General features: G+C 47.7%; 2 protein-coding genes across 11 annotated transcripts in view; both read left to right on the plus strand.

Moving 5' to 3' along the window:
- The first annotated feature begins 1,753 nt into the window (after positions 1–1,753).
- LOC118509715 (RILP-like protein homolog) lies at positions 1,754–4,722 on the plus strand. Its single transcript, XM_036050802.1, has 3 exons — positions 1,754–2,232; positions 2,328–3,133; positions 3,198–4,722. Exons 1-3 carry the CDS (start codon positions 1,966–1,968, stop codon positions 3,313–3,315), a joined length of 1,191 nt encoding a protein of 396 aa, XP_035906695.1. The 5' UTR covers positions 1,754–1,965; the 3' UTR covers positions 3,316–4,722.
- Positions 4,723–5,374: 652 nt separating this feature from the next.
- The window catches only part of LOC118509625 (coiled-coil domain-containing protein AGAP005037), a 36,827-nt gene continuing 28,098 nt past the window's right edge, over positions 5,375–14,103 (plus strand). For 2 of the 10 annotated variants that reach the window (XM_036050491.1, XM_036050492.1), the window contains exons 1-2: positions 8,705–8,866; positions 9,585–12,398. In XM_036050491.1, coding sequence (XP_035906384.1) covers positions 12,305–12,398 — 94 coding nt within the window. In that variant the 5' untranslated portion in view covers positions 8,705–8,866; positions 9,585–12,304. The other 8 variants (XR_004905899.1, XM_036050494.1, XM_036050493.1 and 5 more) reach the window with 8 other exon arrangements.

The following is a 14,103-nucleotide window of genomic DNA, read 5'->3' on the forward strand; positions in this document are numbered from 1 at the left end:
GAATTTTTAAATCTGTCATCTAATTTAATTGCTCATAACGTCTGCACGTCGTCATCCAGTCCTATCTCCCTACTTTTCTGCCAGAAACACTTTCACTCCCTCCCAATTTGAGCCTAACATACTTCATCTGTCATCATGTGGACGGCCTGTAAAATCTTTACGAGTTACGGGTTATCCGGTGTCATTTACCATAGGACAGGATCAGCTCACTAAACCCTGGCGAGTCTTATTCACATCATAAAAGTTAAGCGAGAGATCATCATCAAGCTCGCTTTTGAGTGGCTACTCCATGGTTCGTCCACATATACAGGGCTTAAAATCCGTCTGAGCACATCTGCCTCTCAAACGCGGCCAAGAGCCTTTCGTCAGTTTTGAACGGTACACATGCCTTAGAGACGTTTGAAAGTACTGGGACTATGAAATCTTCGTCCTTTCGAGGCAGGAATATCGAACAGAGCATTTTTCTCGAGTAGTTCATTTAGGTGATATTTAAACGTGAACCAGATGTGTGTTCTTAGACAATCGACATTACAATTTCGCATAATTTGATACATGCGATGCAGTAAAATGGAACTGGTAACAAATACAAGCTCCATTAACTCAACTTATTTTATTTTCGTTTTTTCTTTAGTTTGGAAAATTTCCACCTTGTTTCGACAAGCGCTCGCGTCTCAATCGCATAGGTTTTTTATCTGACAATAAGGATTTATATGGTAGATCATCACATCACGTTTATAAATTTAAGAAATCAATTAACTTTATCTATTCCTTCAGTAATAACGTTACAATCTCAGAGGATTTTGGGCTGTCAATATTTTTCATAAGCGCCATCAGCCCCTTATTCTAACTGATTGTCTGTTACTGAAACATGGACGGGTTTGACTGAGGGTTGTGCATAACAATGTCCATCTGAACTTGGATCTTCTTGATCTTTAGCTGCACTAACTTCGGACACTCTGAGGACACTCTGTTTCCCTTATTAAATTCCACTGCATTTGATGGTCGGCCGGTACGTATGAGAACCATAATCTGTCCCCCAGTTGCTGCAGAATGGTTCTTGACTTTTCTATAACAGCAAGAAAATGTTGTCGAAGACGAATCGTCCATAGCTGCTGATCGGGGATTGCTTCAGAAATCCTATTTTCTTCGCACGGGGATATTGCAAATAGAAAGCTAGGAACCTGAATTGCATGCAATTCGCAGAATTTACGTCATACGTTGTCATAAGTATTAAAAAGTGTTTATAAAAATTAGATTGAAACTGTGTATGAATAAACATAAATGATAGACACATGCTTTACCACATAAAAAACAGAGAATGAATATTTGCGAATGAAAAAGGTTGCCTTACCTAGCGCCATCTGTTGGTCGGTACCGGAACAAAAAATGCCTGTTGGCGTGCATCAGCTGCAGCGTGTACTGGCTTTAAAATCCAACAAGAGGATGTCCCATCTGTTGATATATGGGCGCTTCAGTGAGATAGAAGTGAAGTTCAAGGATATAGGACTTTCGGATTTAAACTTGCGTTGCTCTCAAGTTTCAGATATATCAATAGTGATGGAGGTAAAAAGTAGTGAAATTCTGTTATAAAAGAGCTTTAAGCACTCACCCAAACACAAACAATTATTAAACAGCTTAATCATATACCGCTCTGAAACGATCGATTTAAATTCGACCCGCAAATGTTGCACGTGTAGCAGCTGCTTCAGAACTGCATCATTATTTTGACCAACGAAACACACCGGTTTCGCTCACTGTGCACATTTCATTGCATCTGACGTTTGATTGGGCTGCTTTTGTCACATCGGCCCACGGGGAAAAATACATTTCAACAACAAAAAGAAAAAAAGGCTTGTGCATTATCGCATATTGATACGAGCTGGTCGTGTTATTTGCAAGCATACCAGTGATTTCGTTAACAAAGGTTGAATTTAACGGCACACTATCCCACCAAAAGCAACCAGAATGAACGCGGCCGAAAAGTTAACCGTGGTGGACGTGTACGATTTGGCACTGGAAATTGGGAAAGAGTTCGAAACAATAATCGATGCGAATGGGGTGAACGCAGTCTCGGGCTTGATTACGAAAGTGGTCAATGCGTTGGAGCTGATGGAAACGCTGACCTGCCAAAATGAGACCGAAAACGCTACCTTGCAGGAGCTGCAGGAGAAGATCGCTCAGCTGGAGGCGGAGAAGGAGCAAAAGGCTGCATCGCGGTCGCGCTACGAAAAGGTATGGCTCATAGGGAAAATCCCTTATTGCAGGACACGAGTGACGCCCCCCTCTCCCAATATGTTGTTTTCCCTTTGTTCTTGTCCAACGCGTAGGAACTGGAAGCTATCGAAGATCAGTGGCGCACCGAGGCGAAAGAGCTGTTCAAAGTGGTCGACAAGCTGCAGGAAGAGAACCGTAAGCTGCAGCGCGGGATTGCACAGTCGGCCAGCGAAAACACGCACCAGTCCGACGAACAGCGGGCACGCAACGGTGGAGCGAACGATGACTTTCCCAACGGTTCGAGCATGGCCGACTCGGAGGCGGGCGTGCTGAAAAAATCCGAATACAAACTGCAGCTCTCGCAGCTGGAAGAAAAGATGAAGCGCAAAGAGATGGAACTGTGCGAGAAGATGGCCGAAATAGAAAGTTTGTCCAGCCAGAACGATCGTCTGAAGAAGGTGGTAAGCGAAAGCCGCAGGCGGCAAAAGCTTTCGCACAATCAGATCATTACGCTGTGCGAGGAGCGTGCCGACTTTCTGGCCCAAATACAGGACCAGCATCACGAAATTAAGGCACTCCGGATGCAGCTTGGATTGGCCGAAAAGGAGAACGAAGATTTGGCGAACCGGGTGAACGAGGATGAGCGTCCCCGATTCTCGACCGTGGAGCTGAAGGAGATGCTAACCGATCGAAACGAGCTGAAGGCTCGCGTGAGCGATCTCGAACAAGAGCTGATGACGTGCCAAGCTATTGGAACCGGTGCGGAGAACGGTAACAATGGGAGCGGGCTCGCGAAAGAACCACCGCACGATGAGGGACCGGTGGTTGATTTCAGCGAACTGCCCGTGCAAGGCCCATTGCCATACGAGCCGGACGATGCACCGTGGAAAAAGAGCAGCGAAAGTGGCATACGAAAGTTGTAAGTATGCCGAGCCAGAGAAATTGCCCAGCAACCGATATTCATTGGCTACTTTGTTTTTTAGCTTTCGCAAATTGTTCAATGAAACCTCGTCTGACTGTTCGAGCTTTTCGCAGCGTTCGTTGTCGACGCTCTCGAAAATGGCACTGTCGTCGGGACCGCACAGTGATATACCCATCTAAAACCCGGTAAGACCAACGCTAACGAGGAACCGATCATACAACGATACTCGGATTGATTGAACAAGAATCGCTATCGAGCGATTTGTGGGTAGAGTACACAAAACACACGTCTACAGCTGGACGGTTTTATCGATTAGATTTACCAGGAGTTTTTGATAAACCAGTCACCCCGGGGGAATGGGGAACACGTGCATAAGAAAAACGTTTATTGCCATATAGTGCATATTGTTAGCAAGGGTGTGCAGTGTGTTTTACACACACGCACCCTAACTTATCCAATTCGTAGTCATGTTTACAAACCCTTGTGTTTACGGTGTTAGCAGAAACGTTAGGTATACCGGTGGACCATGCAAAACCACAAATTCTTCCACCCGATCTTTCCAGTAGTGGGCGCATGCATATATGATATACATACAGTACAGTTATCTTCGCGTAGCTACAATTGGTCGTTGTTTTATAGCGTAAACATATTTTACTCTCAGCGAACGTCGCATGCCGGCGATTTAACCATTAAACAACAAGACTTTTAAAGGACAACCTTTAAACCTTTCGGGCTAAAGGAGCGAAAGCGATATGCATGTTCGCATGTTGAACTGGTTCTAGTCATCATCCACCAAGTGTAGCTGCCGCCAAGTTAATAGTTGTTAGCCAAGCAGAATATACATTCCATTCAGCAAGACCTCTCGGTTTAGCAATTATACAGACTGCGTGTGCCGCAAGCTCGAATTTTCCGTACTGTTTAGTTAGTTTTTGTTGCTTCGTTAAGACTGTGGGGTCATGTGTGAGTTTGAAACTCAGCAAGGGGAAACAAGAGGGTGCAATTAATCATAGCATACGTTTGGGAACAGAAAACATTAGTCTGGACTGCTGGTGCGAAAAGCGAACCGTTTAGTAGGGTATTTTTAAAACTGTTAGATCAACTCTATAACTTTATTTACACGGTCAGAAATCAAGCCACACACAAACAAACACACACACATCTCAAGTATTAAGGTCAAGACAATATGATCAATTAATGTAGGTGATTCTTTCTACAGACTTATCTACCGATACAAGCTAACCTTCTCTCGAAAACATGACTGAAACGATGAGTTGTATGCCCCCACCGCTTCTATGCGAGGACGTGCGAATGTCGTAGACGTTTTGTCGACAGTTTTGCACCACCAGCATGGAACACGGGGGCAACCTCTGGCGCTAGTGAGCTCTCCCATATCTAGTGAGAATTATTCTATCTCAAGTAGAACCACCACTATTACTACTACTACTACTACTACTACTAGAGAGGATATTATTACACGGAAGGTTCGATGTTGTAAGTTAATCTTATTAAAAACAAAAAAAAACTTTTAGCCAATCTACTATCATCAACTGCAGTAAAGCAAACAAGGCATATGTAGGAAAAATCTGGGAGGTCGGTTGTTTGTGAGTGTTGTTGCTGGGCATAAAAGCGAAAGAAACCTCGTCGATTGCGATGTCTCCTGCACACACGCGTACGATTCTGGTAAGGTGTTTGAAACTGTCCGCCTAATTGGCTGCATCGCCTCGAACGCTCCGTTGTTTGTCGTGGAAAATGACGTAAACGTCGAGCTGGGGCGAGTATCAATTAATAGCGATGTTGGTTCCCTCCCCACCCGACTGCCGGTCAGAAAACAGCGAGAGCAGCTCGCTAATTGCAATTACCTCATTTTTTCATGTTCATAACTGCCGAAGCGCTGCAATTGTGTCATACCTTGGGTTGTGTGTAACCTTGGTATTCTGACGTTTCTCCCTTCTGTTGCGGTGCGGCTTTTCCTTGTCCACCCGTTCCAAACAATCCTTCCAGCCAGTGGTGTCAAAGCTGGAAATGGAACGAACGGCTTTGACTCGCTCGCAGTCATTCTTTTCTTTGCGCGTGAAAATTTCGAATCGAATCGCTTCTAAAATGATTATTCAGATTACACAATCATACACTAGGGAAAATATTGCATTTGCTTTAGAACTGCCAGAAGATTCATCTAAAAATTGCTTTTCTACGAATGGGTGTTGTACAGTCCTGCCGCTGGTCGAGTTTGTGCAGCGTTGTGTGTGTGCACGATTTGTTTGTGCAATCGTCAACAGCAAGCGACGCGTGTGCGAGGAGATGCAAGATGTGTTAAGTGTGTGTGGTGTGCGTTAAACGGTGCTAGCGAGCGAGAGAGAGAGAGAGATAGCACGCAAAGTGGGAGGCAGTCGGTTATCGGAAATGGTTTATTTATTTTTCGTGTGACTTTTAGCAAACTTCTTCTTCGGTTCTGTTGCTGGACGGTGTGGTGCCTGGAGCTGTTCGGTCGCTGATAAGGTGCGTTATGAGTGAGTTGGTTGGTGTGATGAAGGGAAAAAATAGCACTCCCCTCCGTGTATAATGTACGCGCGATTTGCGATTAAGGTTTACTGTAGACGCTACGCTGGACACACATTACGCAAAGGAAAGGTAAACCCCGTAAGGAAACCTCTCACCAGCGCTGGCCGCGTGTGCGGGGCCGTGATTTATTATCGATTTCCCAGGCATAATAATTACCTAACGATATTCCATTCCGTCTCCCGGTCGGCAGAATTTGCGCACAAACGCTGTGAAGTGAGAAAATGTCTGACGATGACACCCGACGTGCAGCTGTGTCCCCGCCATTAAGCTGCGCAAATGTTGAGGCCGCATCATCAGCGTCGTCGTCACCCGTCGTCAGCTTCCAAGAACCGCTCGGAAAGGGTGAAACCGTTTCGGAACGCGTGAAAGTGACACCAGCAACAGAACCGGCAGCGGCGGAAGTGAACGATACTGGTGCGGACGCGCTCCGATCGAATGACCATGAAGCGGCAACAAAAGTCAAGCAACGAAAATGCGTTCAATTTACGACGACGACAGCAACACCAGCCGGCACTACCGCCGACGACACGCTGCGCAAGTTTTTCGAAGGTGAGGAAATATTGGACAAACGGAACCCGTTCAAACCCGACGACCAAGCTGCTGAAAGTGGAGTGCGTGCTAGATTCGTTCCCGGTAACGAGCCAGCGGTCCTTATCGAACATGACGATGCCGACGATTCCGATACCGAACATGGTGACGATGATAACGTGTTCATAACGAAGGAGGAAATACTGCGCCAGTCGAAGTACGTGAAGACCTACATTAAAAATCCCGATAAGCAGCTCAATTACGATAAAAGTGTAATCCAGAAATTGAACGCACTCAAAGCGAAAGGGCGCGAAGTGCGCGATGTGGCGATGGTGTTGGACAGTGCTCCCGTGCCCTCCCCAGTGGCCGCGAGACCTCCGATACCGGCACCCCGCACCGTACAGCGATCGAGCGATCGGAACAACAACAACAGCGACCGAAGGCAAGCCTCACCGCAACAGCGGCGCGACGGTGGTAATCCGAAACCGGTGCCGCGCGCGCGACGTGATTATGCCGAGGTGAAGGTGCGTATCGGGTCGGCCGAAGCTGAAGAATCGCTGTACGATTCGAACGAGGTCGTCCAGAATGCGCTCAAGTTCGACAGCCGGTTCAGGAAGGTGGAATTTGGGTCGCAGGATGATATCGATTCGATCGCGGAGCGGACGGAAGATGGAAGCGATCCACGGGAAACGATCAGTGAGCACGCCCATCGTCCGGTTGTGAGCGAGAAGCCGAAGCAGCAGGTTTCACCGAGCAAGGATCAACCGGACGCAGCAAGAAAAACGACATTCGCAGAGGATGTAAAAAAATCGTTCTCCAACACGGTGAAAAGTGCTGACTTTCGGAAGTATTTACAAAGCAAGGGCTTGTCGCTGGTGCCGGCCAAACCGAAAGCGATCGAAGCGGCTCGATCGAGGGAGCTGCCGGAGGTGCAGGAGCAATCCCATCGGCTATCAGGAATCTCCGTCGGCAGCAACAGCAGCTCACCAGCATCCGCCCGGCTGCAGCTCAAACCCTCGGTGCTGACGCGCTTCTTTCAGAACGGTCTCTTCTCGCCCAAAACCCGCAACGATCCCGCATACTCGTCGGCGTTCGGGAGATCTTCCACGCCCGTTCTTGTTAGCACACGGTCCCAACCGCCAGCACGATTCGCTAGCTTTAATGGTGGTAGCTCACTCCACAAACGATCCGCCGTTACGGTGGATGGTGGTAAACCAAAGGTTAATTTTAAACAGTTGGTAGACGGAGGCAGAAGCGAAGAAGCGATCGCACCCGTCAGACGGCCGGCGTCGGTGAATGATTTCGAACGACCGAAACTTCGCACACACATCGCCAACAGATCCGTTTCGTCGGTCGATTCCTTAAAGCGTCCGGTAAGAAATGCCGGAGTGCAAGTGAATTTAGCCACGCCCGCAACCGGTGGTCAGGAAGCGGTGCGTGCCAACAGTCAATTAGTTCCCCTGCGACAACCTCCCAGTAGTAGTAACCTGCCGCAGCAGCAGCAGCAGCAGCCTGCCGCCGGGTTAAAGCACCAGCAGCTGCAGCATCAGGTCGCCTACCAGTCATTACGTCAGCGACCGGATGCTCGTTTTTATGGCGGTTCCACCAACACGGTTGTCCCGCTTTACTCGGAACCGTTGCGTGAAGCGGCACCGATTATGGCGCTACCGGACGAAACGGACTCAGGCTTCCGATCGGCAGTGGACAACGGCTATCACCACATTTACGAGCAAACGCCCGATAATGTGCGTCGCGGCGAGCTGGTTTACGGTAAAATCGGTTACCTTAGCAACACGCAGCTAAACCGTTGGCATGCACAGGATCGTCGATCGTACAGCAGTATGCAGGATGGTGGCACGTACGGCCGGTTACGGCCACTGTACGTGTCCTCGCCACTGTCCACTCAATCGACTCCCGTACGCCGTGCCTCGGATACCATCGATCGTGAGCAAATCCTTCACCGGATCTACGACTTCTGCCGACGATCGATACGAAACAGCAGCAGAACGAGCGTTCACTCGAACCACACGGAACCACAGTCACTGTACCAATCGAAAGTGGTCCCCACCGGTGGACCCTTCCCCATCGAGCGGCAGCGTGTCCAACGGGTACAAAGTCTAACCACGCCACGATCGTACGCCGGTACGTCGACGAACTACACCAGAGCAGTAGCTGCTCCGCCCGCCAACCACTACTCGAGCCGCGTCTCCACCACGGGCCCGTCTCCGAACCAGCACGAACGTAATATAGAGAATATTTACGCCTTTGTGAACAAAAAGATGGGACAGGTCAGTGTCGGTCCGGGTGAGGAGCAGCAGCACGGTGGACGAGCGCGGACGGTACAAACGTCCGCTCCGGCGACCCTACGCCGGGTGACATTTTCGAGCAATGGCCGAATGATAGGACACACCGTGCCACAGCAGCAGGATGGGATCGATGAAGCGGACTACGTTAACATACGCGGTGCACCTGATGGTAAGCAAATCATGCCATGGCACTGTTACATACCATCGTCGTCCAATCTTTTTTAAACGCACAAAAACGACCGTTGGAGGATGAGAGTAAGGCACATTGGCACCCATCCTTGGTGGTAGCTTTGTAGCTTGTTGGTGTGGTTCATGCGGCTTGTTGGTAATAATTATGGTACGTTCTTTCTCCGTTGCAGGGCTACTAACATACGGAATTGGTTCACTTTGAATATTGCTTTACACACACACACACACACACACACAGTCGGTGGGGCAGCTTTTACTAGTAGAGTGCGCTGGAGCAGCAGCAGCAGAAAGTAAGCTTGGTCCGCACACACAACGCTGCTCATCCATCGTTCCCATCATTTAATGCTTGATCGCGTTTTTGTCCACGCATAATCTACCTCACTTTAGTTAGTTTTATGTTTCACTCAGTTTGGTTCATCTTTCTCATGCACTTTCGACCAACGCGTTCAACGAGCAACCTATTTATTTATTTATTATATTATATCATCTAATGTTATGTGCCGATCGTCACCGTCCACCCTGGATCAGCGCTTTTAAATGCTTTTCAAACATACTTATTGTTTTTTATCCGTTTTTTCTGGTCTTGCTTTTGGGATAGGATAGGGCAGCCACGAATCGGGTTGATAGTTGTTGGTTTCCTTTCTATTTTCATACCACTTACTCCTTACTTTCAATTTCAATTTGCATTTCTCTCTGCTTTACTGCCTCCTCGTTTCCCTTGTGGATTTGTTTTTTTTTAATTTATTTTGAGGGCCCGTCTCCTGTCCTGTCCGTCCACCACCCATTGATTGATTGCTCGTGTTTTCTTTTTCTTTTCCCGTATCTCCTCCCCCCCACCCCCGCACATATACCAACCCTTTTTGCAGGTATCCAGTACAGAACTACCCAATGCTGAGATGAGATTTCACGACACCAGAGAGTCCCCTTTCTTCGGGGGCGACCTTTCTTTTCATGCTTTCCTTCCTCGCCCCCGCTTTTTCTTTTGTTTTTTGGCGCTAAACAAACAATTGTAGTGTGTAACCCGATACCTGGATCGCTCGTGAAGATCGTGTGATGTCGCAGCTATAGCAACAAGCAAAGCAATATACAGTATTCTAAACGCAACTCTAGTGCTAGGTGTATACACCGCCAACAAGCAGAGAAAGATAAGAAAAGAAACAAACAAACAAACAAACAAACAAACAAAAAAACACATTTTGAATCCTATTAGAATCTTTAAAACGGACAGCATCATCATAGATTTGCTAAAACCATTTTTTAACATATATATATTGCGCGCATATATATATATATATACACATATATACCTAATATAATATAACTACATTCATAAAAAACAATAAGGTGTAACAACCACATTTTATACACATCTATTTTTTGTATATTTGAAAATAAACTATTGTGACACCAACCCGCGTGGAATATTGCTTGAAAGTCGCTTGGATTTCCTTTTTTATTCTTTTTTGTTAAATATCCGTTAAGGGTGTAGCTGTTCACTTGTTGTTTCTTAATAATAAACTGCAAAGGATTATTGTGGTCGTCTGGTCATGCGTGTGTGTTTATCCTAGATTTGTCCTGTGTAACACCTACTAAACCGTGTTCAGCAATGACCCACCTGGTGTCTCCACCAAACTAATCGTACACTCTGTGAGTATGACGCTAGCAATCGTGTGTTTTTCATTAGTTAGCTGCTAACCAGTAAGTAAGTAGTTGGGTAAACTGTCATCATTGACTTCATTTTACACGTAGCAAGGTAGACGTACGGGTAGGCGAGCGGTCTGGATGGGATTTGAACTCCGGTCCTACCGTGTGAAGACCGGCGCCTTTTACTACGACCTAATGAAGGTATAATTGTGCAGCTTTAAATGTGCGAGTTTATCTCAACTCCTTATTTTCCCCTTTGGCTCCATTGCGGTGCGGTCAGCATCAGTTTAAGTCAACATCAGCACGCCACTCGATCACAGTTATTATGCTGGTTTAAGGTGATGAGTGCACCGTTTGCTGCTGGTGGCCATTATTTGCTGCTTGATTGTGGCCGTCTCTCGCCCACAAATGGCTCTCTGGCTGGCAGGCCTTCTGTCTCAACGTCTCGCGTATCCTGCCAGCCACCGTGAGCATATGCGTGTAACATATAGGCCGGGAGCATGCGCGCCCCGACACACCATGTTCCGTGGTGTTTGACGCTCTCGAAACAGGGAAGAGCGAATTGAGCGTGCAGAGTGAAAATTGTACGTGTGCATGTGCAAAACGGGGCAGGAAGCAGAAGCAGCAGCAGTGTGCCACAGCCTAGGTGGCTGCGAACTAGGGTTGGAACTTTTCACATGAATTGTCGTGTTTGGCCTGGGTTGGGTTGCGTTTAGTGAACGCGTATTCGATCGAAGCAGGCGAGTTTAAAATCCGTCACAAATCGTGGACAGCAAAATTGGTATCGTCAGCTCGAGAATCAGTGCCTGCCGATTGTTTGTAGGTGAAAAAGGGAAATTCAAACCCGCAATGGCCGCACCACAACCGTAGCCAATGGGATAGCAAGACGGGGAGAACCATTTGTCCGAAACCGAAGACACGCGGTGTGTGGTGTTGTGTGGCGTGCGGCAGAACCGAGAAAGGTAGATCCAAAGCGGAAACCGCAAAGTGTATCCGATCACCCGGACACGCTCGTAGGGTGAGGACGACGGACAAGTTGGAGTATGTGGTCTAGGTGCGCGTGTGTATGTGTGCGAAGATGGTAACCGAGGCAAGTTGTCCCTCCGGTTGACAGTGTCAATCCATTCCGCCGACTTAAAACTTTCTTCAAACACTGCTCACTGTCACTAGGCTTGTCAGCAGCAAGCGCCTTAGCCTCCGAACTAAGTTTCTAGGGCCGTGTCCGCGGTGCAGTGCTCTACTTGTGCGTGCGTGCGTGTTTCTCGTACTGCAAGAAGGCGGAACCGGCCATCCGGCTGATCATATACATATACGTGTAGTACATCCTGTCCAGTCCCTATACTGACGGTTCGGTTCGGCAAGTACAGGAAGATCCTTCCAGGAGAGTTTGCAAGAGGGGCAAAAATTGTGCAAAAACGATAAAAAAGGTGTCCTTCGCTGCTGTTATCGTCGTAAAAGCCAACCGAATTGTGTCGATTGTACCAGGGAGTTTCATCAGGACGAATCGCGATGACTCCGCTCATCCTATGAACGAAGCGGAAGAAGCAGCACCAGCAGCGAGCGATGAGTGTGTGTGCGTGCGGGCTGCTGTTTTGGTGTAGGTGCGTCGTGTGTTATTAGCGGATGTGACGCTGCTGGTTGCCAGTGTGACAGAAAAAAGGGAAGCAGCAGCAGCAAAGTGCGGTTCGCAGCCTCGCATCGTAGTAATCTCTGTGGTTGTTAGTCGTAAGGAAGCTATTGACGAAACACGGGACCCGACCGTCTAATCCTGCTGTAATTGAACTAGAAATCCTCTCACCGTCGGCAGCCGTGTCAGTGTCAGCCGAACGGGGGTCTCGCACCTGGAACGCAAAAGGAAACTTCCGGCGGACCGACAGCAGCGCAAGAGGCAGGGCCACTGCTAAATCAACATCCCGTGTGTTTTGTTCGCACTGCTGGGAAAATGCTGATTCGGTGGAAAAGCAAAGATAAAAGCTCGTCCTCAACATCGTCATCGTCGAGCACATCGAAAAAGAAACGAAAAGGAAGAGACAGCGGTACGTAGCAGATACCCGGACACCCTTGCAAGCTCGTGGGGGAAGGGTCCAGTTTTTCTTTCCCTACCTACCTTACAGTGCCGTCGCGAACACCCAAGAGTGTTTTTTTTTGTGTTAAAGACGAACCACCGTGCAATCTTAAAGGTGCTGGCGGATTTCGCCAGGATGAAGCGAAAAATTGGTTTGTCCGGTTTGGGTGCGTCGGTTGTCGTCGTCGTCGTGGTCTCTGCGACCGACCGACCGACTCGTATTCGTGGTCCGTTCGTGTCGCGTAGGGTGGGGTTTATGCTACACGCCCGCTCCCCCATCCGTTCCACACCCTCTCTCGCCTGCGCCCCCGTACACAAACCCCATATACATTATTACACACACTCGGTTCCGGGCCGTCGAGATATGCCTGCTAGGAAGATGCATAATTTATAGCAACAAACGGACGGTCGTTGGCTGCTCGGGCTGCGTTGCCATAAGCAGCGCGATGAGCCTCACACAATCTTTAACGTTTCAGCAGGCGGCGACATAAGTATTGCCCATTTCTTCGGCCTCCTGCATTTCTTGGACACTTGCACACACACACACATCCATACTAACATTGGCACACACAGAGAGACAGCAATTATGTACTACCGGGCCGCGGGCGTGAGCCGCACCTTTTTGACAACTTTAGACCGAAATTGATTGATGTTCCACCGTGGGTGTTGTGGGTGCTGCTGGTTGGGACGTGTTTTTAACTAATTTTTCTCACACCATTTTTTTTTTTTTGCTCGTGTTTGTTGGAATTTGCCAAACCCTTATCAAATCGAATCGAAGTGTGATTCGCAAACGGCTTTACAAACGGATTAAAAATGGGTCAAATTTTTACAGAACCGAGAGAGAGAGAGAGATGGCCGAGGGAATGACCAATTCTTTAGCACGAAGTGATTAAGAACGCTTGTGTTTGCTTTGTGCAGAATTCCTCTTAGTTTACTAATCATGCTTTAGGGCGAATGAGTGATTATCATCGATCAGCTTCCCGAATTTCATCCGTCCAACTTTCCTAACTAACCGTTTTCTCACGTATCTGGCTCATCGAGTGGGTTCTGCGAGCGGACGGAACTGGAGAGTCTTTCCCAGCAGCAACATTAGCTTTGCCAGAGGGTTTGGAGCTATTGTAAATTTTTAATGCGCCAATTAAGCTTTAATCATGGTATATTTATTCACCGGAACCGGGTGAGATTTCGGTGACTGTGTCACCGGTCTGTTTCGTCAATAATCCAATTATCATTGCTCATCAGTATCATCGAAACGGAAGCATAATCAGCAAGTGTTAATAAATTATTGTATAGCTAATAATGGTTTGGTAGAGTTATGATCAATACCTTACGCATAGGAATACAATCAATCGAACTAGTTAGCAGCAAGCAAATGTTGTGCAGTTTAGACCTAAAAATCCATCCATTTGCTTCCTAGTTACGCTTTAGGTCGCAAACCTGTTCGTTGGCTAGGAGCGGTAGAAAATGGCAATAAAATGATAGGCAGCTGATTTGATTGCTCTATAATCTAATGTTGGGCAGGATACAGCCACCACCCGTTAATTGCAATTGTTCGATCAATCTTCATCATCGCACCCACTGGTTGCGTTTTCATTACGCAGAAAATCATACATCCTGGGTCTTACATCTGGGTTGTTCGACAGCCCACGACCGGCACGACCCAGTGGAGAACTTTT

Source organism: Anopheles stephensi, chromosome 3 (assembly GCF_013141755.1).
Source record: "Anopheles stephensi strain Indian chromosome 3, UCI_ANSTEP_V1.0, whole genome shotgun sequence".
In the NCBI taxonomy this organism is placed as follows: domain Eukaryota; kingdom Metazoa; phylum Arthropoda; class Insecta; order Diptera; family Culicidae; genus Anopheles; species Anopheles stephensi.